Genomic DNA, 15,807 nt, shown 5'->3' on the forward strand with positions numbered 1-15,807 from the left:
CCCATGCGGCGTAAGGTATCGCCTCATTCACAATATTTTGAAACCCCTCGATTACATTTTCATAGTACTCGCGGAAATTGGCTTCGTTTCTAGGTCGCGGAATATTTAGAATCCGCCTAATCTGTACATTATTGAATCTGCGGCGATGCACGACCCCGTCAGGCTGGTGATCCAAGTCACCACCGCCACCGTCCTGTTCAACATTTTCAAATTGCCCCAGTCCCAAGTCATTTTCAATCTCCTCGGCATCGAGAAGAAATTCTACGTCTGACAAGACTTCCCACAATTCAGAATCCGCGGGGGACCACGCGACCTCGTCGTCGGGCAGCACCGCTTCTGCTTCAGAGCCCCTTTCATTTAACATGCTTATTAATGTCTCTAAGGACGGTAGGAAACAGGGCTCTTGGACCCTGGATTCACCAGATGCCGCGGGTGGCGAGTCGTGTTGATAAACCGCATCATTTTCATCATTATTAGCGTTGTTGATGATGTCTATTTCATTTAATAACGCTTCGGGTATAGGCGCTGGTGGTGGTGGTGCTGACGAGTCGTGTTGATAAACCGCATCATTTTCATCATTATTACCGTTGTTGATGTTGTCCATTTCATTTAATAGCGCTTCGGGTAGAGGAGGGGGTGTTGCTCCGTCCATATCTGCTGATTCAGGTCTTGCGTAGATTTTCTCTTGACCGGTCCGCGCCGTCTCTCTTGTACATAGAAAACAGGGAATACCTATTATTAGAATAAGTTATTTTTAATGTATAGCGTTTATCATATGTATAAAAGAAATAATATACTCACTATATGGAGTTTTCTAACCGCAGCGTCTCCCGTAGAGAAAAAAACAAACCCAAAATAGCTGAATCTCTAAAAATAAAATAATTATTTTAAGTTATTTTATTGTATGGTGTTTATCATAAAACACGCATAAAAGAAATAATATACTCACTCTATGCAGGTCCCGAGTAGTTTTCTCTTTCCAGTAGGGCAAGGCCTTGATGATGATACTGGGTGTGGGGTACTTGTGTCTCTTTACCAAAGGAGTGAAACCCTTCTCGGCATACTAAAAATTTCTGTGGTTGGTTACTTTTTAGGATTCTTTAAGGAGAAATATACGTCCTGTCAAGTTTTATCTGTTGTCTATTTCGATGTACGTTTTAACTGCGCAGACGGTATGGGGGGGAGTCGGGGGGAAAAGACAAAATTTACTGAAATACAAAATGTCAAACTTGATGTGTGGCGGGGAGTCGGGGGGAAAAGACAAAACTTTAACAAAATTTACTGAAATACAAAGTGTCAAACTTGATCTGTGCCCCAAATTACAGTTTGACCGGGATTTGACCTATCGGGATGTACATAGGTTGCATGAGGAAAAACACAAGGCCAAACTGCTACTGCTGCAGGGGGGTGTCGGCTTTCACACACACACACACACACACACACAGATGGTCAAACTACTGCTAAGCGTTTTTTACTGGACGTCAGACCCAGCTCCTCCTCTCATTCTTAGCTCCAACTTGGTCATTCTCACAGGATTTCTTTCAGTCTCGCGCAGCACAACTCTCAGCTCTCCGGCATCGCTCTCTCCGAGTCCTTTGCGGATTATCCAAAGCCACGGGACCTTACCACGGTACCGCACCAGACACAGCATCGCTCTCTCAGAGCCCTTTTCTACAGATTCTCCAAAGCCACGGACCTTACCACGGTGGTACAGCGTACGCTCACACTCCATCAGGTAACCCACCCCCACTCAGACCCAGTGTTTGAGACCTTAACCCCCCTGCTCAGTCCCCTGCTCGGCACCCGGTGGATGCAGACAAAACAACACACTCATAAGCACTCTACTCAAATTAAAATAATAATAATTACATTATAATAAATAATTAAATTATAATAAATAATTAAATTATAATAATTATAATAAATAAATAAACTATATACAAATAAACCCCTATCCCAACGTCACAGCCAGGTGACGTCACGCCCCAGAACCGCCCATCCAGTGAACTTTTGACCCGTGACCTTTATGACCTTTGGGTCATAAATCTTTTTGAAAGAAGCGGTATTCTATCTCTCTCTGTTATGTGTTCAAACTTCTGCTCCTGGTGACAATTCGAGCTGCTGCATTTTGAATACGATAACAGAGCATTACAGTCTAACCTACTGTATACAAAGGCATGCATCAATTTCTCTGTGCCTTGAATAGTAAGAAAGGTGGTGATGTGGCGTTGCTGTAGGAAGCACACCTTCGATACTGCATCCACATGTGATTTAAATAAGTAGCCTGTGATTAAGATGACACCTAGGTTATGGGCTAAACTGCTGAGGGAAAAATTCAGCCCTTTGGAGTGGAATGCGGAGATTATATTCCTATCTGTAGACCTGCCTCCAAGCAACAGAACCTCGGTTTTCTGAGCATTTAGTGATAGGAAACCATCCAGGTTTTGACTTTGTTAAAGCAATTAGCTAAGGTGACAACAGATGTGGTGTCGCTAGGTGTAACCGTAGTTAAAATTAAGTTTTCTCATTATGTATCCTAATGGTAGCATGTAGAGAGAAAAGGATAATGGACCAAGCACTGATTCCTGTGGTACTCCATGTTTGACTGGTGACATTGACGATGGAGTACAAGCATCCGACACTTGAACATATTGATAACGATTAGTCAAGTACGATTTAAACCACTTCAACACTGTTCCACACAATCCAACCTCAAATTTAAGTGTTTCTAGTGGATGTGGAAATGCGTTGCGGGGCGGGGGTCTAGAGAGAATACGGATGGCAAGATATAAGCATGTTTCAGTTAGGGGGGGGGGAGCTCAGAGTCGCCTGGGCTGAGAGAGAGAGAGAGACAGAGAGAGAAAGAGAGAGAGAGAGAGAGCCATCAGGGCTCCACTGAGAAGCAGCAAGAGGGTCCTGCGAGTGGCGAGAAGCACCACTGAACTTGGGGGGAGGGGGGGGGGAGTAACTGTACGCAGCCACTGTCCTGATCAGGGATGGGGAGACGATGAAATCACACATATTAACTGGGATAGATGACATGGTTATGAGTTAGAATATTCCAGACGAAACCTCGAAAAATCATATGAGAGGAAACAAGAGGGATGAAATCAGCACAGCCAAGGATTCTGTGTCTTTCAGTCGACCCTCTCCCCCATAAACGCCATCCTTCATGTTATTTTCCTAAACAAACACCAGAAGCATTGTTCTGTTAGAAGAGGACATGAACATCAGCTGCCGGAAAGCACAAATTAGAAGGACAGGCCAAATAGACAGTGACGGAGAACATTTACAAGAATCATCTGTAAGGCAGACTGTTCCGATAGAGGCCTGCATTCCCAGTCACCAAATCAGGTGATGTACAGTGTTTGCGTCACCAGCCTGAATGTTCCATTTAAATAAACTCCATTAAAGCCTGCAGTGGTGAGTTCTGTACTTCAGTGCAAGCGAACAAGTAAGTAATTTAAGACAATTAGCAAACGGCAAACAGGAGCAGCTGAGCAAATGATAAGTGGAGAGACAAGAGAGACGAGTGTCTTTCCAGACTGAACTGGGGACGGAGAGCGATGGCTATAGTACAGGCCGTTTATGGGAACAAAGCAGATCAAGGAGGTCACAGGTCTCTCTTCCTGCCACAACCACACCGGTGGGTGAGATATTTTCAGCTGCAGGGACCTTTGAGTATGCTGGTAAAAATTATGGAAAGCCCATCACACGAGCACATTCCAAGCACACAGATGCATGTTGTATATATATACAGTATGTGTGTGTGTGTGTGTGTGTGTGTGTGTCTATATATACAGTATATATATATATCATTTATCCTACCTGGTCATTTGCCTGAAGAAGAGTTTGTTTAGTGTTGGCTATTTCAAGTGAGACAGTAGGCAGATCTTCTTGCAAACATGTTTGCTTGTTAAGTCCTCATCCACTTGTCAGAAACAAACAGTCAGATACTCTGCGCCGCTGAATCTCACACAATGGATCGACTCCTAACGCTTGTAAGACTGACAGCTTGGGGGTGCTGTGTGGTTCAGTACGTTAGGCTGCTGCAGCCCTGATCAGAAAGTCGCCGGTTCAGATCCCAAGGTTGGCAGTGTGATGTCACTGCTGGGTCCCTGAGCAAGGCCCTTAACCCCCACTACCTCCATATATGTACATCACTTTTACATAAAATATAAGTATCAGCTAAATAAATAACAATGTAAATGAGCTCCGCAGGAGTGATGCCACACTCCTAACATAATGGCATTGCAGTGCTGTCATCCCCGTTCACCTGTTCCTCTCATTCCCGGTTTCCAGTCATCCACCTATAAAACAAACGAGACGAACAGCCTTGCCATGACAACACTGCAGTTTCACCAAGTGCCTGTGTGTGCAATTCAAAGTCAACACTGAGCCGAGATCTACTGATTTATTTTCGAAACATACAACTCAACAGTGAAGTCTTATTCGCACGAATGAAACTGGTCAACATCTATAAAACGAAAGAGGTTCTCAATTTACAGTACATACGATGGCTGTAAAGTGGCAAGTTTAAACATCAGCAAAAGAACGACCATGCCAGAAACCAACAGGTATTGGAACACTTAATTTCAAGTAAATCCATTTTTCTCATTTACACATATTCACATATTATGGGTTGGAAAGTCCTCCCCAAGGCTGTGAAAACACAAGTACTATACAACATCCCAGTAAAATGCAGATGTTTTGGATGAAAGCAATGTGGCGTGCAGAAATGGCTGGAGAGGCCTCCTTTGGCTGGTTGTCTGAACATGAGAGCACTTTTTGATGTTTTTACTGATATACCCTGGGGCTCATCCCTGTAGCTCCACCTAGAGGATGGAGCAGGAGCCTCGTGTGGTATCGCGCACATCCAGAGCTACAGCCTGCAATACTGGCAAAATCCAGAATGCAAAAAAATAAAAGTGCATCCATAAATCAAAAATAAATAAATAAAATCATGTGCTACTCATACAGAACAGTTCTACTAGAACGTTCTATGGGTATTATGAGTCCAGACAGAGACGAACACCATCATAAAACAGCAGGGTAAGTACAGACATTTGAGGGCAGGTGGATTAATACATCTGTCATGATTACTGTGACGCTCTATGCCAGAATCTGATGTGTCTATTTTTACGCACTGCACAATTGAAGGAGTACACTCTCTGGAGTTTCAGGCATTGGAAACTCATTGCCGTAAGGGATTGTGTTTAAGATTTATTTTAAATCCTTAAAAATAAGCAAATTAAACAATACTTGCATTGATTTTGCAGATTATGCTTTTAATCTGAAGAAATTCTGTCATACTCAAAAACACCAAACCGAATCAATGAATCTACCTCCAACTCTGAACCTTTATACCTTCTGGCCTCAGTCTCTCCACATGCACACACCATAATCTTCTATCCTCAGGTCACACTAACCAACCGTAACTAAGCCTAACCTTCCCTGATTCATCCAAACCTCATCACCCTAGCCTGATTTTTCCCGCTGACTAAATCACCAGCACTCCGGATGCTCCCGAGATAAAGTGCATTTCAGTAGATTCATTAATGAGTCACAGTACGATTTAACAATAAAATAAACTTTCACAAAAGACCTTCACAGTTCGCTGTAACTGAAGTAGTGCCTCACTGTAAGAATTATGGGTGTTCTAGCCTGTCAAAAACATACTATACCACACTTACAAAAAGCCCTTAGATCAAGGAGTCCATGATTACATGCATCAAAAGCATTTTCTTCTCCAAGATACATGCCAGCTGCTTGAAAATATGTAATTTATGGCAGACGGTCTGCTTTGTGATGAAGACCTTAAGTTATTATCACCCTTTTCTTGTTGCTAAAAATCTCAGCTTGTGCCAGCAGAGATGTGGCCAGTTTGAGCTGCTACCTTCTGAGCTGAAACCAGGATCACATTAGCAGTTGCTTCACGAGACATTACAAGGCATCTCTGAAGATACGTGTTTAGGTTAAAAAAAATCTCCATATCAGATGTTTCCAGATGTTTCAGCTCAGTATTTATTCCCGCAGTGTTTTAAATATAAAAACGTTTATGATCATATATATTACAATGTGTACAATTTTTTAGAAATTTGAAACCTTTCAAAGTGACCTGATGTGTGTATAGTCTGCTTATTCAAACAGATTTTTAAATAGACTTTAGGCATTCAGCAGATGCCTGAACGTTGATAAGACATGGCTTAGTTAAGCATGGAACCATAGAGCATCTCTGCACTTACATCCAAGGTGCAAAAAAATAAATCAGTAATAAGAAAGTCACCTTCAGCCTTTGACTATCCTGTTTCAGAAGAGAGAAAAAGGCAAAACACTTCCGGCAGATCCCATGCCGTGTGCAGGACAGATCTGGCCCTCCCCGGATTGCTAAGCAGTCTAGGTCCCCCAGAAGCTGAACACGCATGTGAAACACGCAGAAGCACGGGGTATATACAGAGAGACAGCCACCGATAACGACAGAGGAACATGGCGGCTGCAAGCTTCACCACAACCCCGTCCGCATCACGGCACAATACCGGCTCGATAAAGACACGCACTGCTCACCAAACTGTAGCGAACGCCAAAATCAGGCCGCAGAGGAAATAGGCAGCTCACCAGTGTTAGAAAGCGCTGAGGGATTAAATTATCCTCATTTTGGTTTTACACAGTTTAAGTGATAACTAATCTTATCACAGATAATCTGGTCTTGAATGGTACACATCAGCAGTATTCTCTGGACGGTATATCAACCCACAAACCTGGTTAGCCAGTTAATGAAACATAAATTGAGCTACAGAGGAACAGGGTGCTTTGAATGGCTGGTTAATATAAACTGTGCTGGAGTGTGACGTGTTTATCACACGGGGCTCTATGGCCATTTAAAAACACGTGAGAAGCATCAGTCCGCATTTTTCTATAAACAGCTGCATACCTCCGCTGCAGGCTGTGGGTAACTCCTCACGCATGTACACCACACACAGCACTCGCATCTCACAGTTAGACGTAACCAGTACACCTTCAGTCCCCAAAGTAACTCCAGGCTCCCTCCTGTCCATTTCCAGCAGAGAATATTCCAGAAGATGGAGCCCCATCGTGCACCCATTCTGTGAGGTACGTCTGCTCGTGATTCTGATCGGACGGCATCAAGAGCCCCGCTTTCAGTCGCAGAGACTTCTTTTGTTAAAACTTCACATAATGAAAAGCTAAAAGGAAAAAGTTTTAAAATAAAATTTTAATTGTAGATCCAGAGACCTCCGAGGTCGTTCAGTGAGGAGAATTTCAGGCGCTTCTACGGGCAGCCCTGCCGTGCCTGAGTAAGTCGGCCATGTTTGGGTCCTCGATCCCATCACATTGCAGGGAGCACAGACCCAGGGCTCAAGTGCGTCCATTTGCTTCACGGTGACTGTGGTGTCCTCCTCGTGAAGGTCCTGTCCAGAATTGCAGTGGAAGCCCTGCCTGGCAGACAGAATAAGAGGCGGCTTGGTGGCAGGGTCTCCACACATCCTGGCAGGACCCCTAGAGGCGAGATCAGTACCAATGTCATCGTGGCTCCCATTCGCAGCCAGCCAGCTCAGTCGCCTGGGTCAGCGAATCGAAAAGAGGCATCCGAACAGCTTATTATAATACGATCAGCTTAGTTTAGAAGGATAAGCGTTCAGCAATCTCAGTGGGCAGGCAAGCCAGTGTTTGGCCGTATTCCGGCATCTTCTCAACCAACCTGCTGCTTGGGTGAACCCACACGAATCCTCTGAGGAATCCCTCTCAGCAGATAGTCTCCAAGTGACACTGATTCTGTAAAAGACACACAAACACACACGCCCAAGGTCTCATTAATACATATATGAGCCTCTGTAGGCATATTAAGGACTGAGGCCACAAGTGGCGGGCCTAATATAGAAGGGATGCTTTAAATAATAGGGCTCAATTAAATGCTCTAACAGTTAATTGATTTCTATTATTAATTTTAAGTAAAAACGCTACTCATAAAACTAAATTTGGAGAGGTAGAAGTTAATTAGGTGTATGTAGATGGTTTCCAGGGAGAGCCTGTGATTTTGTGAGGTGCAATGATTATTAACCTGGCTCATTCATCCCAATAAAATAAAAATATGAATAAATGCATGGTATGACTGTTTTTGCAAAATTATGGTGCTATGCATTAGCAAGATATACAGCGTTAGCACTTATGTGCCCAGAGAAAGTTTGTCAGGGGGCGGTAAACAATGTTTAACATTTCCTGATGATGAGCAATACGCCTCTTTAGCAATAAGAGTGACTCCTCAGCCTTTTCGGCTTGGGTTGTGATTCTCCTGCCTGTTTAACGAATGTCAACAAATACAGTACCTCCAGGCTTTTCTTAATGCAGAAAAGTTTAAGCCAAAGCAATGATGAGTAAATGCACTCTCACACAAGAAGAGTCACAACACTCGCCACAGCAGCTTCACACAAGACGAGACAACACTCTCACACAAGAAGTTACAGTTCTCTCACACAAGATGAGTCACAACACTTTTATGAGTCACACCTCTCTCACACAAGATAAGTCACAGCACTTTTAAGAGTCACACCTCTCTCACACAAGACGAGTCACAGCACTTTCAAGAGCCACGGCACTCTAACACCAGACGAGTCACAGCGCTGTCACACAAGATGAATTGCAGTACTTTCATGGCTCACTGCACTTTCATACAAGATGAGTCAAAGTACACAGAAGTGAAGGGAAGTCAATGAACCCAAACAAACAGCACCGCAATGCCGGTGATGTGGGAGCCGGCCAGCGTGTGGTAAATGGTGCCTCTTACTGAGCCAGCCCACTGGCGAGGAAGGTCCTCTGGCTCCGGGGGGTATGACATCCAGGACGGACTCCTGTAAGAAGTGGGGGGCGTGGCTGCCGAGTAGCCTGAGCAGCAGGGCCGGCTGGCATAAGCTGCTGTGATTGGGTTTCCTGTGGATGATTGACAGTGAAAAGGCCAATTCAGATGGAGCTTTTGGGGATGTCTAAGCCACACATCATCAGACACATTTCACCTTAGCATATGTTTGGACTAGGCAGGGAAACAGGAGTACCCAGCGGAAACATGCAAACTGCACACATGTGAAGCAAGGCAGAGACTCGAACCTCAATCCCAGAGGTGTGGGGGAACAGTCCTAACCACCGCACTGCCCATTATTGTTCCTGTGATTGCCAGATCAATATAGGCTGATTTTTTAACGATATAATCATAAAGGACCAAAATTTTATGATCCAGACCCTTACTATCTGATCCAAGAGCCGTTATGTGTCTCTGGGGATCAGAACAATACTGGACTGCAAACCATAGTCACCTGAGTAATTTGCTGCATGCTGATCGACGGCGGCTCCTGGGAGAGGCGACCGGCTCATGGGCACACGGACGCTGTCGTACACACTGTGCATGTCTGCCATGGAGCATTCCGAGGACCTGGCCTTGGGCCCAATGTCCGAGGTTGAACTGGGGTAAAAAATGGTCAAGTTAAATGCAATATTGTCTTCATGCCACTAGGGGGACCACAGCACTAATAAGCTATAGGTAATGCTGATAAAATTGTAATGGGTCAGAGAATGTTCCTGAAGTCATATAAGTACGTTAAGAGTTATAAAGACTCATACCGCAGTAGCGAGGCCCCAGGAGTGTGTCCTGTCCGAGGGGGTACTGGGGGGGGCGCCATAGCCATGTCAGGCAGCTGGGTAAAGCGGAAAGCCTTCAGGCAGTGGAGAAAAGGAGGAGCAAAAGTGAGCTCAGAGATCATAGTTATTACATAGAACACCACCCTGCCAAAGTCAGGGATTCAGTGTCAGTGCACAGAACACCACCCTACTAAAGTCAGGGATTCAGTACCAGTGAATAGAACACCACCCTACCAAAGTCAGGGATTCAGTCAGGGATTCAGTGTCAGTGTATAGAACACCACCTAACAAAGTCAGGGATTCAGTGTCAGTGCACAGAACACCACCCTACTAAAGTCAGGGATTCAGTCAGGGATTCAGTACCAGTGAATAGAACACCACCCTACCAAAGTCAGGGATTCAGTACCAGTGAATAGAACACCACCCTACCAAAGTCAGGGATTCAGTCAGGGATTCATTGTCAGTGCACAGAACACCACCCTACCAAAGTCAGGGATTCAGTACCAGTGAATAGAACACCACCCTACCAAAGTCAGGGATTCAGTCTGGGATTCAGTGTCAGTGCACAGAACACCACCCTACCAAAGTCAGGGATTCAGTGTCAGTGCACAGAACACCACCCTACTAAAGTCAGGGATTCAGTGTCAGTGTATAGAACACCACCCTACCAAAGTCAGGGATTCAGTACCAGTGTATAGAACACCACCCTACCAAAGTCAGGGATTCAGTACCAGTCAATAGAACACCACCCTACCAAAGTCAGGGATTCAGTCAGGGATTCAGTGTCAGTGCACAGAACACCACCCTACCAAAGTCAGGGATTCAGTGTCAGTGCACAGAACACCACCCTACCAAAGTCAGGGATACAGTCTGGGATTCAGTGTCAGTGCACAGAACACCACCCTATCAAAGTCAGGGATTCAGTCAGGGATTCAGTGTCAGTGTATAGAACACCACCCTACCAAAGTCAGGGATTCAGTGTCAGTGCACAGAACACCACCCTACTAAAGTCAGGGATTCAGTCAGGGATTCAGTGTCAGTGTATAGAACACCACCCTACCAAAGTCAGGGATTCAGTGTCAGTGCACAGAACACCACCCTACTAAAGTCAGGGATTCAGTCAGGGATTCAGTGTCAGTATATAGAACACCACCCTACCAAAGTCAGGGATTCAGTACCAGTGTATAGAACACCACCCTACTAAAGTCAGGGATTCAGTGTCAGTGCACAGAACACCACCCTACCAAAGTCAGGGATTCAGTACCAGTCAATAGAACACCACCCTACCAAAGTCAGGGATTCAGTCAGGGATTCAGTGTCAGTGCACAGAACACCACCCTACCAAAGTCAGGGATTCATTGTCAGTGCACAGAACACCACCCTACCAAAGTCAGGGATTCAGTCAGGGATTCAGTGTCAGTGTATAGAACACCACCCTACTAAAGTCAGGGATTCAGTGTCAGTGCACAGAACACCACCCTGCCAAAGTCAGGGATTCAGTGTCAGTGCACAGAACACCACCCTACTAAAGTCAGGGATTCAGTGTCAGTCCACAGAACACCACCCTACTAAAGTCAGGGATTCAGTGTCAGTCCACAGAACACCACCCTACCAAAGTCAGGGATTCAGTACCAGTGTATAGAACACCACCCTACTAAAGTCAGGGATTCAGTGTCAGTGCACAGAACACCACCCTACCAAAGTCAGGGATTCATTGTCAGTGCACAGAACACCACCCTACCAAAGTCAGGGATTCAGTGTCAGTGCACAGAACACCACCCTACTAAAGTCAGGGATTCAGTAGCAGGATAACTGTGACAATATGACATAACCATATCTGAAAACAGCATATTATGCATTCTTATTCACCACAAGGAATAGTAAACATCACACAATCAACATATGCTTTATGTACTAACATTAACACAAATGTGCTTACAGTTAACATGATGACGACAAACTTAAATCTTTATGAAACCAGACCAATGAGCCAGCAGGCTAAATTGATCACTTGTGTTGCTAAGCAGCTGGTTTTCTGTGTGAATTTCGCCCGGCGTCAGACAAGACACCTTCACTCACAGTCTGCCACCTTCTGCAGAACACCCAGGTAGCTGGCACATTTAAAAACAGTCACAGTTGCATCTGCTGAAGAATCTCCTTGGTTTAAGGTATAGGTACTCTACTGCCAGGCCAAACATATTCTGGTGTTTGTGCTGTAAAACTGAAAATAAAAATATGAACTTAAAGCACATGTAGATCCCCTTAAGACTGCCAACCCAGTGTGTTGTTATGGAAACACCAAGAGCTCACAGAGGTTTTGTGTGTGAATTCTGTGAGACCCACAGACAGCACAGCTCATGTGGTGTTGTACTATTCACACTTGACTAGAACCACAACAAGATTGATAAGGTAATTTTATTAATTGGCAACAAAAATGAGAGACCTGTGATCTCTCTACCTCTCTCTTTCTCTCTCCTTCACATTCATTCACTCGTGTTTGGAGGGAGTTGTCCTTTACCAAAGACATAAGACATAAAATAGTAAATATTGCAAACAAAAAAAGTTGATTTGTTTGTGTGTTTCTGTTTGTAATCAAACTGGTAAACGACACATGGGCATTTTCTTCTCTTTGGCCAGGAATTAGTCACTCAGCAGGTCATTCACTCTGCCACTCAACAGGTCATTCACTCTGCCACTCAACAGGTCATTCACCCTGCCACTCAGCAGGTCATTCACTCTGCCACTCAACAGGTCATTCACACTGCCACTCAACAGGTCATTCACTCTGCCACTCAACAGGTCATTCACTCTGCCACTCAGCAGGTCATTCACTCTGCCACTCAACAGGTCATTCACACTGCCAATCAGCAGGTCATTCACTCTGCCACTCAACAGGTCATTCACTCTGCCACTCAACAGGTCATTCACTCTGCCACTCAGCAGGTCATTCACTCTGCCACTCAACAGGTCATTCACACTGCCACTCAGCAGGTCATTCACTCTGCCACTCAACAGGTCATTCACTCTGCCACTCAGCAGGTCATTCACTCTGCCACTCAGCAGGTCATTCACTCTGCCACTCAACAGGTCATTCACACTGCCACTCAACAGGTCATTCACTCTGCCACTCAACAGGTCATTCACTCTGCCACTCAGCAGGTCATTCACTCTGCCACTCAACAGGTCATTCACTCTGCCACTCAACAGGTCATTCACTCTGCCACTCAGAAGGTCATTCACTCTGCCATTCAACAGGTCATTCACACTGCCACTCAGCAGGTCATTCACTCTGCCACTCAACAGGTCATTCACTCTGCCACTCAGCAGGTCATTCACTCTGCCACTCAACAGGTCATTCACTCTGCCACTCAGCAGGTCATTCACACTGCCACTCAACAGGTCATTCACTCTGCCACTCAGCAGGTCATTCACTCTGCCATTCAGCAGGTCATTCATGCCGTAACTCAACAGGTCATTCACTCTGCCACTCAGCAGGTCATTCACTCTGCCACTCAGCAGGTCATTCATGCCGTAACTCAACAGGTCATTCACTCTGCCACTCAGCAGGTCATTCATGCCATAATTCAGCAGGTCATTCACCCTGCCACTCAGCAGGTCATTCATGCCGTAACTCAACAGGTCATTCACTCTGCCACTCAGCAGGTCATTCATGCCGTAACTCAACAGGTCATTCACTCTGCCACTCAGCAGGTCATTCATGCCGTAACTCAACAGGTCATTCACTCTGCCACTCAGCAGGTCATTCATGCCGTAACTCAACAGGCCATTCATGCAGTCACAGAGTCACTCAGCCATTCATGCAGTCACTAAGCAGGTCAGTCACTCAGCCATTCATGCAGTTACTAAGCAGGTCAGTCACTCAGCCATTCATGCAGTTACTAAGCAGATCATTCACTCTGTCACTCAGCAGGTCAGTCATTCAGCCATTCATGCAGTCAGTCACTCAACAGGTCATTCACTCTGTCACTCAGCCATTCATGCAGTCACAGAGTCACTCAGCCATTCATGCAGTCACTCAACCATTCATGCAGTCACTCAGCAGGTAATTCTTTCTGTCATTCAGCAGGTAATTCTCTCTGTCACTCAGCAGGTCATTCACTCTGTCACTCAGCAGGTCCTTCACTCTGTCACTCAGCAGGTCAGTCATTCAGCCATTCATGCAGTCAGTCACTCAACAGGTCATTCACTCTGTCACTCAGCCATTCATGCAGTCACAGAGTCACTCAGCCATTCATGCAGTCACTCAACCATTCATGCAGTCATTCAGCAGGTAATTCTCTCTGTCACTCAGCACGTGCTTCACTCAGACACCCAGCAGGTCAGTCACTCAGCTAATTGTCCTGTCAGATAGACAGATGACAGAGGCAGAACCCAGAGACCCGAAAGGCCGAGGCGCTCACAGGCTTGGGGAGGCTGCAGGGGAACAGGTCGAGCGCGTAGGCCGGGGCCCAGTGCAGCTCTCCACAGGGCCGGGCAATGGAGCCCGGGGCGCTGGTCACCACCTCGGAGCCCGGGCCGGGCCGTGAGTGGGTCACATGGGGCCCCTGGGGGCCATGGGGACGGCCGCCACCCGTGGAATGGCCGGACGAGGCCAAGGTGAAGGCCTCATCCAGAAGCAGGTGCATCTGCTGTCGCACCTCATCGATGGAGGGCTGGGAGCTCAAGGTGGACGCCTCAGAGTGGCCGGCGAGCGGCGGCCCCCCCGCGTATCCCATCAGCCCCATCAGGCGGTCGATGTCGGTCTCCTCCAGCAGCTCCGGCTCCGTCTAAGATACATGTGCAACCAGGCACGTGTGCGTGCAGGTATCGCACACGAACATGCGCACACGGGTGCACACGGTCAGCGCAGACAGACACACAGAGCCACAAACACGGTCAGCTCAGACAGTCATCGCATATGGACACACACACACACAGACACACATACACGCATGGACATCCGCACGGACCCACACAGACACATGCACGAACACGGGCATGGACAGCACACACACACACACATACAAACACATATACGGTCAGTACACAGACACACATACAAACACACACAGACGCACAGTCACACACACGGACAGCATACACAGACAAACACACACACACACACACACACATGGATGCGTAGGCACCCCCAGCACACACACACACACCATGGACACATATACAGAGCGAGAGGAAGAGAGAGATTTTGCTCTTTTCATTTCTTTTGCCTTTACGTCTGAATCGCTGCATGTTGCCAGTCATTCACAGGTGCCCGACTCCTGTCTGAATCGCTGAGCAGCCTGCATGAGACTCGCTCCAGCTGAAGGTGGCGTCACACAGGCGTGGCCCTTTCAGCCCTGCGCACCCCCACACCCGGACACCTCACCCCCCCCGGGAGCATGAGGGCATCCTGGGTAAAACACTTCGCTGATTGGTTGTGGGATCTGTAGGGTTATTGGATGGGAATTAACTGAGCATGGATTGCTTTAGAGAAGAAGGGAAAAGATAACAAAAGCCAGGCAAATTCTCTCTCTCCCGCCCTGCCCCCCCCCCCCCCCCCTTGACCATCTCCCCCTTTCTTTGGTCCATGAACTTCCAGGGATGGGGTGAGGGCCCAGTGTAAACATAGCTGGCGGGCTGCTCTTACGTCGTAGCCGCTGTTGCGGATGCCCCGTCCACCACGCTCCCCCAACACCAGCAGGTCCATCTCGTTGGTTCCGGGGCTGGGGCTGCTCAGTGACTGCCGGCTTCGGTAGGTGGGGTTCCTCAGCTGGGAGCACCTGCGGACAGGCCATCTTCATCACCACCACCACTGTCATCCTCACCATCATCATCACCTTCTTCACATACTGGCTTTACGGGCAAGCCATCTTCATCGCCACCAACATTATCATCATCACCTTCTTCACATACTGGCTTTACAGGCAAGCCATCTTCATCGCCACCAACATTATCATCATCACTTTCTTCATATACTTCATATAATCGTATCTAGGTCTGATTTAAAGGACCCCAGGGTTTTAGCTTGCGCTACACTAGCAGGAAGACTATTCCATATCCTCCTGAGACCCAAGGAAAAAAGTGTCCTTCAATTGTAGGTTATTTGTCTTTGGAGGAAATAAGACATCTTACAATTTAGATTTTTTCAAATTTATTCTTATT

General features: G+C 46.4%; 1 protein-coding gene across 9 annotated transcripts in view; it reads right to left on the reverse strand.

Annotated features, from left to right (window-relative positions):
- Window positions 1-4,400: 4,400 nt before the first annotated feature.
- The window catches only part of LOC111858135 (UPF0606 protein KIAA1549L-like), a 39,467-nt gene continuing 28,060 nt past the window's right edge, over window positions 4,401-15,807 (reverse strand). For 3 of the 9 annotated variants that reach the window (XM_023839601.2, XM_023839606.1, XM_023839607.2), the window contains exons 17-23: window positions 15,293-15,425; window positions 14,067-14,432; window positions 9,628-9,719; window positions 9,324-9,469; window positions 8,801-8,943; window positions 7,718-7,791; window positions 4,401-7,578 (exon numbers count right to left, since the gene is read on the reverse strand). In XM_023839601.2, coding sequence (XP_023695369.1) covers window positions 7,762-7,791; window positions 8,801-8,943; window positions 9,324-9,469; window positions 9,628-9,719; window positions 14,067-14,432; window positions 15,293-15,425 — 910 coding nt within the window. In that variant the 3' untranslated portion in view covers window positions 4,401-7,578; window positions 7,718-7,761. Of the gene's footprint in view, window positions 7,792-8,800; window positions 8,944-9,323; window positions 9,470-9,627; window positions 9,720-14,066; window positions 14,433-15,292; window positions 15,426-15,807 lie in introns of all 9 variants that reach the window. The other 6 variants (XR_002841515.2, XR_002841513.2, XR_002841514.2 and 3 more) reach the window with 6 other exon arrangements.

This window comes from Paramormyrops kingsleyae, chromosome 13, assembly GCF_048594095.1.
Source record: "Paramormyrops kingsleyae isolate MSU_618 chromosome 13, PKINGS_0.4, whole genome shotgun sequence".
Classification (NCBI taxonomy): Eukaryota; Metazoa; Chordata; class Actinopteri; order Osteoglossiformes; family Mormyridae; genus Paramormyrops; species Paramormyrops kingsleyae.